This window comes from Mytilus trossulus, unplaced genomic scaffold, assembly GCF_036588685.1.
Source record: "Mytilus trossulus isolate FHL-02 unplaced genomic scaffold, PNRI_Mtr1.1.1.hap1 h1tg000233l__unscaffolded, whole genome shotgun sequence".
Classification (NCBI taxonomy): Eukaryota; Metazoa; Mollusca; class Bivalvia; order Mytilida; family Mytilidae; genus Mytilus; species Mytilus trossulus.
The window spans coordinates 2,183,662-2,201,898 of record NW_026963314.1 but is presented as its reverse complement, the minus strand read 5'-3'; the positions used below and the strand labels follow the sequence as shown (position 1 = coordinate 2,201,898).

Sequence of the window (18,237 nt, the reverse complement as noted above, 5' to 3'; positions counted from 1 at the left end):
TAAACAAAAGGGTAGCACTTATTTATTCAGCCAGGCTTACACTAATTACTCTTTGTAATTTGAATATTGTTATATAGAGTGAACACAGTAAATGCCTATGTATATTGCTGCTGACATTAACATTATCATTAGATTGTAATTTGTTTGTAGTCAAATTGTGGTTGACATAAGGTCTCTTTGTTAAAATGATAGCATTATGTTGTATGGTTATTGCAATAGTCTGATCATAATAGAATGTAACATGAAGCTGACAATGCGATATTGATATATTCAATTTAAATAAGAAAGCAAGGCAATAGTTGAAACGTTTATATATTTTGTTAGTGAATACAAATCATTTGTACACTTTTAAACTAGGTCTAAAATTGATGACTTGTTTTTTGTCTCAATCTATTTATGAATTTCGAACAGCTGTATGCTCATGTTGCCTTAATTTACCAATTTGTAGTCAGGTCTCTAACGTACATAGACTAATAAATCACATTTAACTTCTTCATTTCCATCGTGCATAACAGTTGTGTTTTCTTAATTCTTGGAAATACAGACACACATAACTCGTTGTGTCTGGTTAACTAATTACTGGGTTTTGTGTTACTCAGTCTTTAGATTTCTATCATTTGTATGTTAAGTGTTAAAAGATGAGTTTTTGTAAAACAATAAATAATAATGAAAGGTATCAAAAGTTATAGGTACCTGGGGACAGGACAATTGTTCTCTACCCTTCTTTTTTTACCCGAAATTCCATTTTTTTTGTTTATCTATTCAGGATAGGTATCAAAAGTCAAAGGTACTTGGGGACAGGACAATTGTTTTTGTACTTTTTTTCTAAATTTTCCCATTTTTTTGTTTTCTATTAATTTCAATATGAATATTCATTTATAATATTATGAACATTCATTACTATAAAGAGAGTGTGTTTGCTTTAAACTATCAATTCTCAGTTTACTCATCAATCCACCGTGGGCATTGATATATTATATAGACCCTCTGTATTTAATATACCGTGACGTTATGACCAGATAAATATTTGTAAAAGATTTTATGACTGGAGATTTCAGAAAAGGTATCAAAAGGCTAAGGTACTTTGGAACAGAACAATTAATTTTCTAGCCCGACCCTCTTTTTTCCCCCCAAATTCCCATTTTTTTCTAGAAAGAAAACTTGTGGAAAGAAGAGAAGCGACACACACACTAAGGTCTTGTCGTTTAATAGTATAGATACGCCAGAAGCGCGTTCCGTATACACAAGACTCATCAGTGACGCCCAGATCAAAAAAGCTAAAAAGCCAAACAAGTACAAAGTTGAATAGGACGGAGGACCAAGAATTCCAAATCAATGTGAGCCAAATACAGCGTAGGTGATCTATTCCTGGGATAAGAAAATCCTTATTATTTTGTAAAATTCATAGTTTTGTAAACAGGAAAGTTATACACATGACTCATCAATGACGCCCAGATCAAAATAGCTATAAAGCCAAACAAGTACAAAGTTGAAGAGGATTTAGGACCCAAAATTCCAAAAAAATGTGTGCAAAATACAGGTTAGGTAATCTACTCCTGGGGTAAGAAAATCCTTAGTTTTTCGAAGAATTCAAAGTTTCGTAAACAGAAAATTTACAAAAATGACCATATAATTGATATTCATGTATTTTGACACATTACCTTTTTAGTACAAGCTATATTTATAAAAAGTCGGTTATCATCCTACAGTATTTGATATACAGCTTTAATACCTTATAGGTTTATTGTACACATAATTGAAGCGTGCGCCACCAGATTATTGTTATTCTTCAAATATTCTAAAAATGTCAGGCTTTTCGACTTAGTCATTATTTCTTGTTACTTTTAAAAATAACAATTAGGGTAGTTGGTGAATTTTCACCAAAAACGGTAGTTGAACTTGTTTTTCCTCTCATATGGTATATATATTATTGAAGGCACAAATTGCACTACTAGTACTACATTTTAATGTCCCCAATGCAATAAATAAGATTTTTCTTTAGTAATTTCAAATATGTATTCAATACCGGAAAGGTTAAACTTGGTGACTTCTACAGCCGATATCATTGAGTGTGAAGTCAAAGGTAATATCTTTAGTTAGTTTGCTTGATAGATGAACCATAAAGTCATTGTAAGGTCAGGTTAACTACCCTCCTTAAAGAGTATACTACTCCGGCAGATTACCAATCTATTTATCTGATGGACTACGCTTCTTCGAAAGGAGGGTAGTAAACCTGACATAATAATGACTGCACGGTTCAGCTAACAAGCAAGCTTACCAAAGATTTTACTGTTGGCTACACACTCAATAAAATCGGTTGTAAATCTTGAAAATTGTAACATTTTGGCTGGACATTCCATACTGCAAGTAAAGACATTTAGAATGAAAATAATAAATATATCAACATTGAATGGAGAATTTAAGGTTGAAAACGAGTGCACCCGCACGAACGGGGATCAAACTCACAACTTCAGTGTTGACTGGCTAGTCATAACAGAAGTAACCTCTTAGACCACTCGGCCACCTAGACCCATTAATGAAGTATGTCTACGTTTCTAATCAAATTCAATATTTTGGGGTTTCATGAAATACTACTTACCAATAAATACCATTTTTGGGCATTCTGTTTTCTGGTCTGTGCGTCCGTCTGTTTGTTCGTTCGTCCGTTAATCCGTCCGCTCGCCCGTCCGTCCGTTCGTCCATCTGTCGCGCTTCATGTAAAAATTTTGGTCGAGGTAGTTTTTGATGAAGTTGAAGTCCAATCAAATTTAAACTAAGTACACATGTTCCCTATGATATGATCTTTCAAATTTTAATGCCAAATTAGAGATGCTGCCCCATTTACATGGAATACTATACTGGGGACACATTCTTGTTTATTTTACCTATTTATACTTACTATGTTACTATAAGTATTATGTGACAATAGAAATTGTATTTATGCTTTTTTTATTAAACCGACCAATTCCTTGATAGCTATCTCTTATTTAATACTAAAATTGAGAATGACAAGGGGAATGTGTCAAAGAGACAACAACCCGACCATAGAGCAGACAACAACTGAAGGCCACCAATGGGTCTTCAATGCTGCGAGAAATTTCCACACCCGGAGGCATCTTTCAGCTGGCCCCTAAACAAATATGTATACTAGTTCAGTAATATTTAGCGTCATACTAAACTCCGAATTATACACAAGAAACTATTATTAAAAATCATACATTACTAACAAAGGTCAGAGGCTCCTGACTGAAATGCGGCGGGGTTAAACATTTTTTTTGAGATCTCAACCCTGTTTTTGGTAACAGCATATGATTAAATATTTACTTCATCAAGATATAATAATGATACCGAAAAACCTACTTCGGTATACCAAAAAAAAACAAAAAAATATTTAATCGTTGCTACGCACTATTTTGATTGCTTACCTTTCTAGCAGCATGATATACAATTGACTTACTTTCATTTCTTTCTGCTAGTTATTCGTGCATGTATTGACCAATCTAACCTGGTTTTACTCTAATTTGAACAGTTAAAAATCAAACGGGTTTTTCTGTAGTTCAATTTAATTTTTGATCTTTTTCGGCTTTTAGGTTGCTAAGGTCAATTTTATTTTCTTGAGAAAAAAAAAATTACTCAGACATCATTTATATGAAAGAAAAATCAATTACGGTAGCTAAATCTTTGAAAATTGCTATATCTATACCTCATATGGCCGAAATTACAAATTTTTGAACCGTTGCTAGACAAAACTTTGTTGCTAGGTTGTTACTTATCATTTTTAAACTGAAATTGAAATGACTTTTCATTTACAAACTGAAGTTATTGTTAAACAAACAATACTACTGTTAATTATGCTTATGTGTTATGAGAAAGCAATACATATGTGATAATTTGGCTATTTATTAAAACCGTTGCTAGGCAACCTTCCTTTTACCGGAACATAAAAAATATCATAGTTTTGAATAGTTTCTATAAAATAAATAAGGCTATCAATGATGTATATATAAACTTATTTGTGAAGAGGGGCAAACGCGCCTCTTATCATACCTTGTCCTTTGTTATTGTTATCGGTTTTAGCATTCTCCCTTAAATGAATTGTTCAAAAATTATAGTATTCCACCTTACTTTGCATTGCTATTGCAATAGTCTTAAACTAGTATCGAATGATACATACAGTTTGCAATGCGATATTGATATATTAAATTCAAATGGGGAAATTAAAAAAAAAAAAAAAATATTGTTAGCAAGTCGATAACTGTTTTCATGTCCGTCTTCTATTCGAAAATAACAAACCTGAATGATAAATCAGTATCTTTTTAAGTTTTTTTAAGTGATCGATTTTCAATACCCCACTATTTTCCTCATACATGTTGCTTGTCTGTTAGTTACTAGTTATGTCATCGAAAAACAATTTAATAAATATAAGAAATCAATGAAATTCTTGCAAAACATGACTACCATTGAATGATAGTGTCTGTTCGTGCGTTTATGTAGGCCTTTTTATTTTAAGACGTTTGTTGAAAAGATATAAAAAAAAACAATTCCAGATTTGTAATTTGTCACATAGTATATTATATAGAATGCCAAGTACAGAGGTGTTCTTGTAGAGTTGAAAAATGGGCATCTGGATTGATCTAATATTTTCAACATAAAAAATCATCAAGAAATAACAACTTTTTTTTGTCTAATTTTTATATAAGTGTAGCGATGTCGTTTTTTTTTTGATTCTTGTTTGTCGATGTGTTTTTTGAGGTAGCGTAAATTACGTAAAATACAAAGAAAACAAACCACAACACAAAGTCTCAATTTAAATCACAATGTATATGTATAATATCAGTTTAACATAATATAACAGTAGAACAATAATCCTTATTCACTAAACCAATATCCCTCTCAAATCTTCTAGCTTACTATCTCCACAATTTGATCTCTCTCGTATCCCCTTATATACATAATTAGAGGCGGTACCAAAGATGGGATACTGGGTGGTTCTAAAGATACCGGACGGTACCTCAACGGTTTAAGATAGGCTACAAGGCGGTACCCTGACAGTTTCAAAGTTGGGATACCGGAGGGTGCCACGACGGTTCCAAAGCTTGAGTACCGGGCGATGAATTTAAACAATATAGATACTGTTCAAATAAATAGAAATACCGGGCGGTGCCCTGTAGAAATGTACTAATAAATTATACTGACAAACTGAAATCGCTACAGACGGTTAACTTCTCCCCATATCAAAAAGTTAAGATCGAAGTATGTTAAAGCTTTGAATTGTTTAAACTTTATGGGTAGCACTGACTGGGCTCAAATTTTAATAAATTTATATAGATGTCCCGTTTGGTCTAAACTAGTTTATGGTTTCATAGAGTATAGCTCCGAAAGAGAATCAAAGATCGAATGTGTCAAAGCTGTGCATTACCAAAGTTTCGTCTGTCTTGATACCTTTATAACCTCGCAAAAAAATTGAAAGTCTGTATGTAGAGTCCGACTAAATTGCACTCTCTCACGGACCTTTTAAGTCTGGTCTCGCATAAATCGTCACGCTAAAGACATTTGCAGGCAATCAATCATTAAAATGTTGCCAATCCCTTTCATGAAGATATTATGGAGAAAAAATGAACATGAAAACAAGATTATTCCATTAGAAATTCGTCTACAACCAGATTTAAATACGACGCGGCATTTTGTGTAAAGGTATGGTTGTTAATCTGATACTGTTGTACAAAAAAAAAACTTGTTTGATTAATATTTTATTTACATTGTGTCTAAGATCAATTGTTTTTTTTCGTTCAGTGCATGTCTACTTTTTGTGAATATATATTTTGATTGTGTTAAGCCTTTTCACATCGAAAAGCAAGCTTTGAAGGGCCCAAAAATTGCTAGTGCAAATTCATTAAAACAGGGGAGCCAACGGTCTAATTTTCATAAAGAACGAAAAACCCTTACGAGCTACATCAACAAACGACAATGATACCTTACGATTTCAAATGTACAACTTAATGTGTTTGGATTAAGAGTTGTCTCAATGGCACTCACACCACATCTTTCTATATCTAATTAAATGTATCGACTTTTAAGATATCTTGAGAACACATTTTATAAAATGAATGATTTATTCAACAATATTCCAGTCTAAATAAAATTAACAATTTTAAAAGATTTAAAGCATATTCCAAAATATAAATATGTTATATGAGTGCAAAAATATTTAAAAATGTTGTCACTGAAACATCTAGGTTTATCGTATTTGCAAATATAGATGCGCTTAAAATCAAAGGTTTAGTAGATTGAAAGACCTGATTTTTGAAATATAATATATTCTCGTCGATATATCATGGATCCGTTTTGTGGTGACGCGGCGTCTAGTAAACGCCAATCAATCAAAAAGTTAATTAGTATAATTCTGATCTTTTTAGGTGGCAAATTTAGGCATTGAAGAAACAATTTGATGGACATCTTAATCTTACTGACTGTCTTTCAGGTATGTATAATATAAAACTGAAATATTTTATTATAGAACATTTTTCGTACTTTCCCGTTTCATTCCTTCCTAAGAAGTACCAGTAAGTTAACCATGAAGTGATCGCATCAAAATAAAACTAAGCACATACGATACTTTTGGTGTAAACGTTTTGATGTCAATTTACTGTTCCATGAGCACCTAAAGGGAAGACTGTTGTTAAAACAGTACATTTAAATGTAGCTTTGATTTCAAAGTACTATAATATGTTCCTGTTAGTGATTGTAGTTTGTTGTTGTGGTTCATACGTGTTTCCCGTTTTATATATATAATAGGACATTACATCCAATTTATAGAATTCTGACTAAATGGGCCTTTAGAAAGGAAACTATTATTTTCAAATGAGCGTTTCAATAGAAATTAAAAAAAGATATCGTATGATTTATTGATGATTGTCATTTCCTTTACACTCTAAACTCTGAGTATGTTCAATTAATATATCCTTCAGAACTAGAATAAATTAAACAATAGACACGGCTACCTCCTTCGTATTAATAGACTTATATCTCGATTTAGCTCGAGCGGTCATCTTAGTACTAGAACCTAAAGCAAACGAGACGATTTGATTCTGAAATAATAAATTTCAGAACCTTAGAATACCCCAATTACAATTGGAAATGGGATATACATCTCACGTATTTAAGAACCTGCAGCTGCTTCTCAGACTTCATAAATGTCAATAGTGTCTGAGCTAAAAGTTGATGAAGCGGGTTTATTTAAAAAAAAAACCGTCTGTTTCGAAAAAGTATAAATCAGTTGCTTTCTATTCATTTGATGTGCTGAAGCATATGATTTGGGGATTTTATAAATTACTTTCCGCTTTAAATTTTCTTTGCATTTAGTGGTTTTTTGCTAACTTACTTTTTGCTGATACCTGATTGGCTTTGTTTTCTATACAGTTATTGAAAATATATGTATTACGTAATATGCTTACCAATTCTGAATCTGTACAACAATATTTCTAAGGAATGAGTCAATTAAATTGTTCGATAAATGGTATGTGTGGCCATAGTATCCTCAGACACGATTTTTATTAATATAGTTCGTTTAAATCTGAAATTGAAAGGACTGCAATAAACAAAATTTTACCTTAACAAACTATAAAAAACAATCATGCCGTCAGACGAAATCCCACACATGTTCAACACAACTTTTTGGACTTTTGGATCCTCAATGCTCTTCAACTTTTTGCTTGTTTGGCTTTAAAAATATTTTAATATGAGCGTCACTGATGAGTCTTATGTAGACGAAACGCGCGTCTGGCGTACTAAATGATGATCCTGGTACCTTTGATAACTATTTACACCACTGGGTCGATGCCACTGCTGGTGGACGTTTCGGCCCCGAGGGTATCACCAGCCCAGTAGTCAACACTTCGGTGTTGACATGAATATCATTAATGTGGTCATTTTTATTAATTTCCTGTTTACAAAACTTTGAATTTACCGAAAAACGAAGGATTTTCTTATCCCAGGCATAGATTACCTTAGCCGTATTTGGCACAATTTTTTAGACTTTTGGATCCTCAATGCTCTTCAACTTTTTACTTGTTTGGCTTTAGAAATATTTTGATATGAGCGTCACTGATGAGTCTTATGTAGACGAAACGCGCGTCTTGCGTACTAAATTATAATACTAGTACCTTTGATAACTATAATCATATTCAGTAGAATTTATAATCTTGAAACAATTGCAGATCATTTTATAGATCAATTTACGGAAATAATTTATTACAGCACTATTCTTAACAGGAAAGGGTATCAAAAGAACATTATGTTTGAACTTGTATTCTATATTTCTATTTTGTAGATGGTATCATTAGTTGGATCATACGAGTTCATCTGTCCATCGCAGGCACACTGGAATCTTAGGGCTAAATCCATGTGTAAGCCGACAACAAACTATACTTGTTTATTCGACATAAACCTTCAAATAAATGTATACAGAGATAGATGTTATAGACCTAGCATTGTAGGACCTGGTAAGTTATTTTTATAAACGTTTGTCCCATAAAGGTCATGATGGTAGAGTGTCATTTTTTTTCTATTTGAGCTTCATCAGATTGAACGTGGCAAAATAAAAAATAAATCTCATATTTTCTAAACAGTCAACATTAAGATGTTCGATTCATGATAAAACAGATATGTAAATAGATAAACTTTCAGTATTAAAGATACTGAAAAACACCAGCGACATTGCGGAATCATGACTAAATTGAAGTACATACGCCTTATCTAAAGCTTATAATGTTAGTACTGTAATCTGATAAAGTCGTGCTGATTATAGGGTTCACAATTCTATCTGCTGTCAAAATCTTTATGTATGAGCCTGTCACTGTTTCCTTATTTGAAAAACCAACAATTCGCAACTGTACCCCCGGTGAAAATTTTTTTTGGAAAAAAATCCCCCCCAAAAAGGAAAGAAAGTATCAAAAAGGGGAAGACGAGTACACTTTTTAATGTTCAGAAGTGTTTGAGTTGACAAGTTTGTCTTGAAAACGTATAAAAGAAAAATATTTGATACATCATATCTCTTCAGATTTTATTATTTTAATATATTGAGGCTGTAGGTTTGTTAAACTACACTAAAATGCAAATTTCCCGTTTGAGTATAGATGAAATACATAGGTCAAGTGAAATATCTTTCTAGTGAGTCCTAACAATTGAGCTGTTGTGTTATAATCACAAATTTCGACTTGGTAGTAAAAGTATAATATCAAGTTTTAAAATTTAATTTTGGTAACTTTGATAATTATTGATATGGCAAATTAAGATATAGCAGAATTTCACTTATATAAAAACAAACACGTTCTAAAAGTAAATGTATTCAAAATATTATTCACTTTCTTTGCAGGTTATAAATACGTCTTTCAACCTAACTTAAACAGAGTAGCATGTAGTAGTAATCGATATCAGCCTTTCATTTTTGAGACAGTTGGATACAGTGATTGCACCTTTCAAAAATCACGTTGTAACAGCCTAGGTCAGGAGACGTATGAAATCGGCGACACTACGGTCGACAGAAATTGTATTTGTAATACTAATGGAGGATATTCTTTTATCACGAGCTCAGCCCACCAATGTTACTGCAATCCTTCAACTGAAGATTGTTCCTGTTATCTCGGAAATAATTCATACAACGAAACGGTTGGACTGGAAGGTAATGGACATTTTCTTTTTTGTCAGATTTTAATGTAGTTCTATCAATATTTGATTTAGCTTGTCTATCAAAAATTAAAACCGCTTTAGGGATTGAGGTTATATTTATGTTTAGAATAAGGATTTCCCCTACACATACTATATCTATATCATTGCTAATACCGATGGACGTCTTGTCCCCTGGAGATTTCCAGCCATGTAGTTACCCCTTTATATTGGTATCTATCCCCGTCAGTATTTGATGACCAATGTTGAATGCAGTTCGTTGATAATTAGATTGAAACGGCAGAAATTTCATTGTTACTATTGAATTTATTCACAGGTTAGACGCTTAAGAGCTTGATATAGTGTATTGATTCTTGCCTATTGTTGAAGACTTAATGAGCTAACTTTCTTTCGGTTGATTTGTCGAACTCTATAAGTGCAACATTCGTCCGGCTGTTCGGGATGACCAACTACGCTGTTGTCTGTTCATCAAAATGGAATGTTTTGGTATTAAAATTGATTCACTAACATAGTCTTTGCATCGAAAATAAACAAATTCATTCTTAAAACCATTTTTTTGCAATAACGAGTTAAGTTCTTCTCATGTTTTTTATGATGGTATGATACCTAACCCCTGACAGTACAAATTGTGCTTTATTTTCATATGACAAAACAAAACAAAACAAAATCTTTCAATTAGTTAAATTGAGGTCTGGAGCTGACATGTCAGTACCAGTAGCCCTTTGTTAATTTATGTATCACTGTCATTTTGCTTCCTTTCTTAGGTCACCTATTTTGACATCGGACATGGTCTTCTTTTAAACTTAGTTTTAACTGTACGTATTGCTCTGTGTTTGGTTTTTTTCAATATTGGCCAGATGTATAGGAGGCGGTTGAGATCACATAAACATGTTAGAGAGAAGTCAGACTTTTCGGGCCTGTTTTAGTCGTGTATGATTTTTAGTTTAAGTTGATCATTTACATGTTTAGGAGTTTAGTATGACGTCCATTTTCACTGAACTAGTACACATTTTTGTTTAAGGGACCAGCTGAAACCGACCTCCGGGTGCGGAATTTTCTTCCTATGTTTTATATCCATTGGTGTCCTTCGGTTGTTTTCTGCTCTTTTGTCGGGTTTTTGTCTCCTTGACACATTCCCCATTTTCATTCTCAATTTTTACGTATAGTCAGAGTAGTGGCGTGAATCCGATGCATTTGTTAAGAGATCGCAATGCTCTTTGCACGTTTTAAACCCTTGTAACAACTATTTAAGGGTCCGTAGGTGATCATTTGCAAGCCAAAATGCTATCCCTTTCCAATATCATGAACATGAATATACTCTTATATTCCAGTTGCAGTCCAAATTTCCGCTACTTCATAGTGCAACGATGAGAATTGAAGGCATTTGCATATAAGCTGGTCATGGCGATTGTTCAAACTAAATTGCTACTGACCATTACTTTTGACGGGAAAAGTGATCCATTTCTATATTGTAGAAAACATTTTTATTTTCCAGATATTAAATGCTATCATGAAATGAAAATGACAAGACGCCATGACTTGGACGATATGTAAGTTTTTTTTCCTAATAATTGAATAAAAAAAAAATATGTCTTTATACAACTCGTCTAATTAGTTATCAAAAGTACAGGATTATGATTTAGTACGCCAGACGCGCGTTTCGTCTACATACGACTCATCAGTGACGCTCATATCAAAATATTTATGAATATGTGCATGTGGAACAGATTCGTTGTAAAAGGGTCTAAATGTATTTTCCAAAATACAAAAAAGTGAAAAAGTATATTTAAACAAAACGCATTTGACTAACAGGTCGATAATATTTAGTAGAGCCCAGGTGGTCGTGTGGTCTAGCGGGACGGCTGCAGTGCAGGCGATTTGGTGTCACGATATCACAGTAGCATGGGTTTGAATCCGGCGAGGGAAGAACCAAATATTTGCGAAAGCAAATCTACAGATCTAACATTGTTGGGTTGATGTTTAGACGAGTTGTAATATATATATTGTATATTGTTTCGTTAAATTCATTTAAACATATTATTGATCTTAGTTGTCATGATGCGCAAATGACTATATTGTCAAAAAAATTGGAAGTTGTATACCAATACTAAATGGACAACAATTTTCAGTTATGTTCTCGACGAAAACATCAAAACATCTCAAAACTTCATTCTTTGAACTTCTGTGTAATTCATAAAAGAAAATTTTATGTTTGAATATTTTTTGTAAAATTTTGTTTGCAATCTATGCTACATTAACCATGCATATGTTTTCATTACAGGTTTAATATATCACGGACAATAAAAATCAATGAGTTTGATAGCAACAAATACAACATAAACCATCTTCCGACCAGTAAGTTTATACCTGCTACAGAAAGGATTAATTAATAAATTAATAATTATTAAGTAAACCGTTGTTTTGGTATTACATTTTTTAAGTTTCCATCGTTACAAGATGAAAAGAAAGTTGAAAGAAATTGAACAAATCTTTGAAAGTCTGGATTTGGCAACTGGTTCAAAATCAATGATAACAAATGATACCAATTGTTGTATTTATTCGTTCATAAATGCTAAATATGTTTTTATTTGTAATACCAAAGGAAATTTGATACAATCATTTTGTCGAAAATTCAATTTGAAAATAAAAGGTATTATAAATTGACCAACAGTCATCCTTCAGATGTTCATAAGACATAACTCTGTAGGACGTCAAAATTATTATTTTAAAATTTTGTTCGACATATTCAGAAAAGGTCTTCATACAGTTAGCGCTAAATAGCAACTGCTGCGAACATAGCCTTATTTTGAAACTACCGGGCCAAATAAATCCAAACTTGGCCACAATTATATTTTGGGGTATCTAGTTTCAAAAATGTGTCCGGTGACCTGGTCATCAAATTCCGAAGCACCTGTGATCACCCGAAGTTTTTGGTTGGATTCTAGTTGCTCAGTTGGTAGTTTTTTATATTGTGTTGTGTGCCAGACGTATAATTTTAAAATACGACATTCGCTTGTTTCAACCACATACGACTAATTAGTTAGAATCAAAACAGTTTCAAAGCGATCAATTGTTGTTAGTTGGTCAATATGAAACGCGTTAAACAAGTTAAGGTCAGCCATGGGGTTGTGTGTTTGTCTATGACTTATGTTATTGGATATCAATTGAATATCTTTTGCCTATGTTGTTTTACCTGTGGAAATATCCCCCAAGATATCCCTTGATATTTTAAGATCAAATAGTCTCTTTTTAAATTCCACTGTAAGAATGATTTGCAAAATAAAAATAAAAACTTTATTAAAACAAATGTCAATTTTGTAAATGTCATATATATATATAGCAAATTCGCTGATAAACACCAGTTCCTTTCTTCAAAAAGTTGTCACCCAAAACACTGCTCCAGGAGTATACCTTAAAGTCAAGCAATCAGACAAAAGCGAATTTGGTCCTCGGAATCCAAACTTAACTATCGTTTGGGACAACTTAAAACACAGCTGAAATCAATAGGATATAAAACCCAAAAAACCATAGTGTGCAGCTGCACAAGCGTGCCGTTTTATCAACCAACAGTGGAACGTCATCAAAATTATCTTAATTTTGTAAATATCAAGTTGTTAACACTACAAACCATTAAAAGTCTGAAATGGCCTATATCTGTACTCGACTGTACTGATTTTTACTCGATCAGTCTGAATTCGTCTGATATTTACTTGATAATACTCGACTGTAGTCTGAACCATACTTAACAGTCTGAATGTGTACTTGACCAGTACTTAATCATTGTATACTAGTCTGAACCGTACTTATCTGAACCGTACTCGACCTAGTTTGAACCATAGCTGACCTAGTCTGGACCATACTCGACCAAGTCTAAACCAACCTAGACCTATTCTTTGTATCTATCAACTGAGTTTTATCAATTTAGGATTTTTTGTTAATAAAAATGAAATTTGAACAACAGCTTGAAAGTAATAATGTATTCAATATAGTATTGAAATTAAGATTTCACAATAATCAATTATAATATAACTTCAACACAATATTAATCAACACCTACATAATAATATACATCAACTTTTAAAATATAAATAAACCAAGTTGAACAAATAATCTTAAAAAATTAAATGTGACTAACAAATGACCAACATTTTATGAATATTTCGGAAGTATTTTATGGTAACTGGACTATTTTTACCATTAACTTAAGCCTAGTATAGATTTAGTTGAGTTTTATTAATAATGCAGTGAATGGTGTTTTTTTATTATTAATATATATATATAAAAAAGGATATAAAACAACTTAATAAATTTAAAAAAATGAGAGAATAGTTATTTTGTTTTATAAACCAAGAATTTAATGTGATCAGTATTTCCATAGCAATCCCTGATAACCTTTTTAAAAAAGGAAATGTACTCCAAAGTAACAGTAAAAAATTATTTCTATTAATTTAAGTAATTTATTTATCAAATTAACATGTATACACAAAACACTTTAATATGTTCTAACTACTTCAGTACATTTGTATTTTACAGGTAAAAAAAAAGCCCTATTTTCTTAAATTCGTGTATTACTTATCTAGTACATACATGTATATTCGAAAGGCCTTGTTATTTAACTGAAACAGGATGTTGCAATTTTTAATCAATGTTATTTAGAATTTAATACCTCTGACAAGGTGTGACCTTATTTATGAGTTTGCCCCCAAGCAGAAGTTATTCTTTATATTTCACCACTTAACAGAAAAACAATTTTATTCACTTATTTAATTTTATCCCTTTTTTTATATAAGTTATATATAATCTATTTTATTAATCCTAAATATTAAAAAAAGGTTAAAAAACATTATAAATTTTGTTGGCTGTTGCTATATATGTCAGTTAAAAGAAAAAATATTTTAACAGTTAAAAAAGTAGAGTTTTTTTGGTCTAGTATGGTTCAGACTGGTCGATTACTGTTCAGACCATTGGTTAAGTATGGTTTAGACTGGAAACATAGGTCGAGTACTACCGAGAATGGGTTGAGACTCTTTCAGACTGGTCGAGTAATATTTTACACTTCCTTTAACGTTAAAGATAAGGGTCAAGTACGATTCAGTACAGTCAAGTATGGTTCAGACTGGTGTCGAGTAATGTCAAGTAAAAGTCAGACCAATTCAGACTGGTCGAGTAAAAATCAGTACAGTCGAGTACAGATATAGGCCATTTCAAACTTTAATGGTGTGTAGTGTAATGTATATGCATTTGTGTCTTTTTCAGAATTGTTGTCACCATAAGTTTTGATTCGTGCTTCTTTGTTTATGTTCATTAATAATTATGGTTGATGATAAAAACGACAATTCAAAATGGTCATCCCTGAGGTTAAAACAGATATTAGATATATTTCAAAGAACAAAATATGAGTTAAAAAGTGAAAATATATATGTGAGAACACGTAGGATAGTTTAAATGAAAATAACGTTTTTTTTGCTCTTCAGAATGTTTAAGAACATGATTTATTATAATTGAACAATTGAACATAGAACACACACACTAAAAAAACATATCATTCGAAAAAGTTCTTGAACGCAACTGTCAGTTAAAAGTACCATCTATATTCATAAAAATGAAACATTAGATTGGCAATGAAACTATCGTAAAATACAAAGCACTTTCATCAGTTGCATATCGTATTTTACAGATGAATATCGCATTGAAGCAGTTAAATCGGTGTTCATGTTGTCATTGGCATACGGTAAGTACTTTAAAATATAGGAACTATCTAGTTAAGAATTCCCTAAAATGTCATTTCTAATTATTTATTCATGTTTCTAGGGACTTTGAAAATGTCTGTGAGAAACATATTCAAATTTCCACACCATGGACGAAATCATTAATTGAATCAGAAAATGTATAAAATTTTCATGATTTTTTGCCAAAAAATATAATTTTAAAGTAGAATTTAAAAGGAAAAAAATCAGCAATACAATTATTCAACCAAGGAATTGAAGATTCATTATTTAAAAGTAGATAACATTCATTTTTGATAATCATTATTTATAAAAAAAAAAAAAAAAAACTGCACCAAAATATAAGATTCGAAATAGAAGTTACGTGTTTGAGTCAAAGTAATGACGCATGGATAGATCACCAAGTCAAAACAATTGATAAACTTCATTTTTTGAAGGTAAAAACTTCAAATACATAAAGAACTACACACTTCTGCACACAATGTGCACGAAGGAACAACGATATAATCCTTTCATACTTAAAGGTGGCTCCTGGGTACAAAAATTTCAGCAAAAAATTAAACCTTTATGTTTTCATGACAAGTTTTATTTATTACATTATTAGTTATTAATTTATGATATGGTACAAAAATCAACCCAAAACAATTGATTCGGTTTGGCCCCAGATGACTTAAAATGTTTGTATCATTGAAAAAGCTTCAAATTATCTCCCTCTGTTGCATCATTGCCATTTTGTTGCATTAAATTTGAAATATCTTTTATCGGTCACCTATTCTTTTTATCATTGTTTTCAAATAAGCTGTAAATAAACTAAATAATTGTAAAATTTAAGCGATTTCTGTAATGTAGGTTAGTTTTTTATTTCGATTTTACATCTATTTCTCCTATGACAACGTATTAGTTCAACAGAAAAAAAGGAAATTAACAAAAATGTATGCTTCTTCCAGAGGCAGATGTTGGGCTTTAATGAACGCTGACCTAATCTTTTTATTTCATTTTTCTTTTTTAAAAGTATATGGTAAAGTTAATTTACAGAAAAATATAGAGAAATCCTATATTAGAAAAAAAAAATGAATTATGCCCAGGAGCTCCCTTAATGTAATTTAATATGCGTTAGAAAAAAGTAACTAGCGAAAGCTATCGGGTGTTATGGATTGAAAAAAAGATATAAAAGAATCTGTTAGGACAATATACGTAATAATTTTGTTTGATTAAATTTTGATTCAACTTAAACGTATCAGGGGAGATAATTCAGATAACATTACTTTTATAGAGATTGATTGATTGTTCTTTGTCTAACACCCAGTGGTATAAACTTCATGAATTTTTAAAACGATTAGTGTGTACAAGGATTGTAGAATTTTTTCTATACGATCCCCATTCATGCATTTATTTATTTTCTGAAGGCTTACTATCATAAGATATATCTTAAATATTTTCACTAATTGACATACATTTCGTTTACACACACAATTTCTTTTACTATGAATATAAAATTTACCATTTCGCAATGATAAGCATGCTATAATAAGACAATAATGAAAAGTCATAGCTGGACATTTTCGGAATCGAAACATCAGCTTCATTCAGTGCAAAACAGGACTCTCCGATAAATTTAATGTCGAAATTAAAAGGACTGCAAATTATTAGAAATATATTAGACAGTTCGTCAGGCTAAAACAACCAGCAGTAATGGCCTCCCGTAAAAAGTTGTAGTACAAACAACACGAAAAGAGTCCAGATAGTTTTACTTGCTACGATAGAACAACTAGCAGCAACAGACTTTTGTAAAAAGTTGGCGCACAAAAAACAACACAACAGTCCAGATAGTCTGACTTGGTTAGATAGAACAACTAGCAGCAACAGACTTTTGTAAAAAGTTGGCGCACAAACAACAACACAACAGTCCAGATAGTCTGACTTGGTAAGATAGAACAACTAGCAGCAACAGACTTTTGTAAAAAGTTGGCGCACAAACAACAACACAACAGTCCAGATAGTCTGACTTGGTAAGATAGAACAACTAGCAGCAACAGACTTTTGTTAAAAGTTGGCGCACAAACAACAACACAACAGTCCAGATAGTCTGACTTGGTAAGATAGAACAACTAGCAGCCACAGACTTTTGTAAAAAGTTGGCGCACAAACAACAACACAACAGTCCAGATAGTCTGACTTGGTAAGATAGAACAACTAGCAGCAACAGACTTTTGTAAAAAGTTGGCGCACAAACAACAACACAACAGTCCAGATAGTCTGACTTGGTAAGATAGAACAACTAGCAGCCACAGACTTTTGTAAAAAGTTGGCGAACAAACAACAACACAACAGTCCAGATAGTCTGACTTGGTAAGATAGAACAACTAGCAGCAACAGACTTTTGTAAAAAGTTGGCGCACAAACAACAACACAACAGTCCAGATAGTCTGACTTGGTAAGATAGAACAACTAGCAGCCACAGACTTTTGTAAAAAGTTTGCGCACAAACAACAACACAACAGTCCAGATAGTCTGACTTGGTAAGGTTGAACAACTAGCAGCAACAGACTTTTGTAAAAAGTTGGCGCACAAACAACAACACAACAGTCCAGATAGTCTGACTTGGTAAGATAGAACAACTAGCAGCCACAGACTTTTGTAAAAAGTTGTCGTACAAACAACAACACAACAGTCCAGATAGTCTGACTTGGTAAGATAGAACAACCAGCAGTAACAGACTCCTGTAAAAAGTTGTCGTACAAACAACAAGAAAAGATTCCAGATAGTCTGACTTGGTAAGATAGAACAACCAGCAGCCACAAACAGTACGAAATTAAAACCTATGTGG

General features: G+C 32.2%; 1 protein-coding gene across 1 annotated transcript; it reads left to right on the top strand.

Annotated features, from left to right (window-relative positions):
* Positions 1-6,416: 6,416 nt before the first annotated feature.
* On the top strand, positions 6,417-12,074 carry LOC134701181 (uncharacterized). The gene is made up of 5 exons (XM_063562319.1): positions 6,417-6,481; positions 8,330-8,501; positions 9,374-9,679; positions 11,180-11,234; positions 11,966-12,074. The coding sequence occupies exons 1-5, from the start codon at positions 6,449-6,451 to the stop codon at positions 12,072-12,074; spliced, it is 675 nt and encodes a 224-aa protein (XP_063418389.1). The 5' UTR covers positions 6,417-6,448.
* The last annotated feature ends 6,163 nt before the right edge of the window (positions 12,075-18,237 follow it).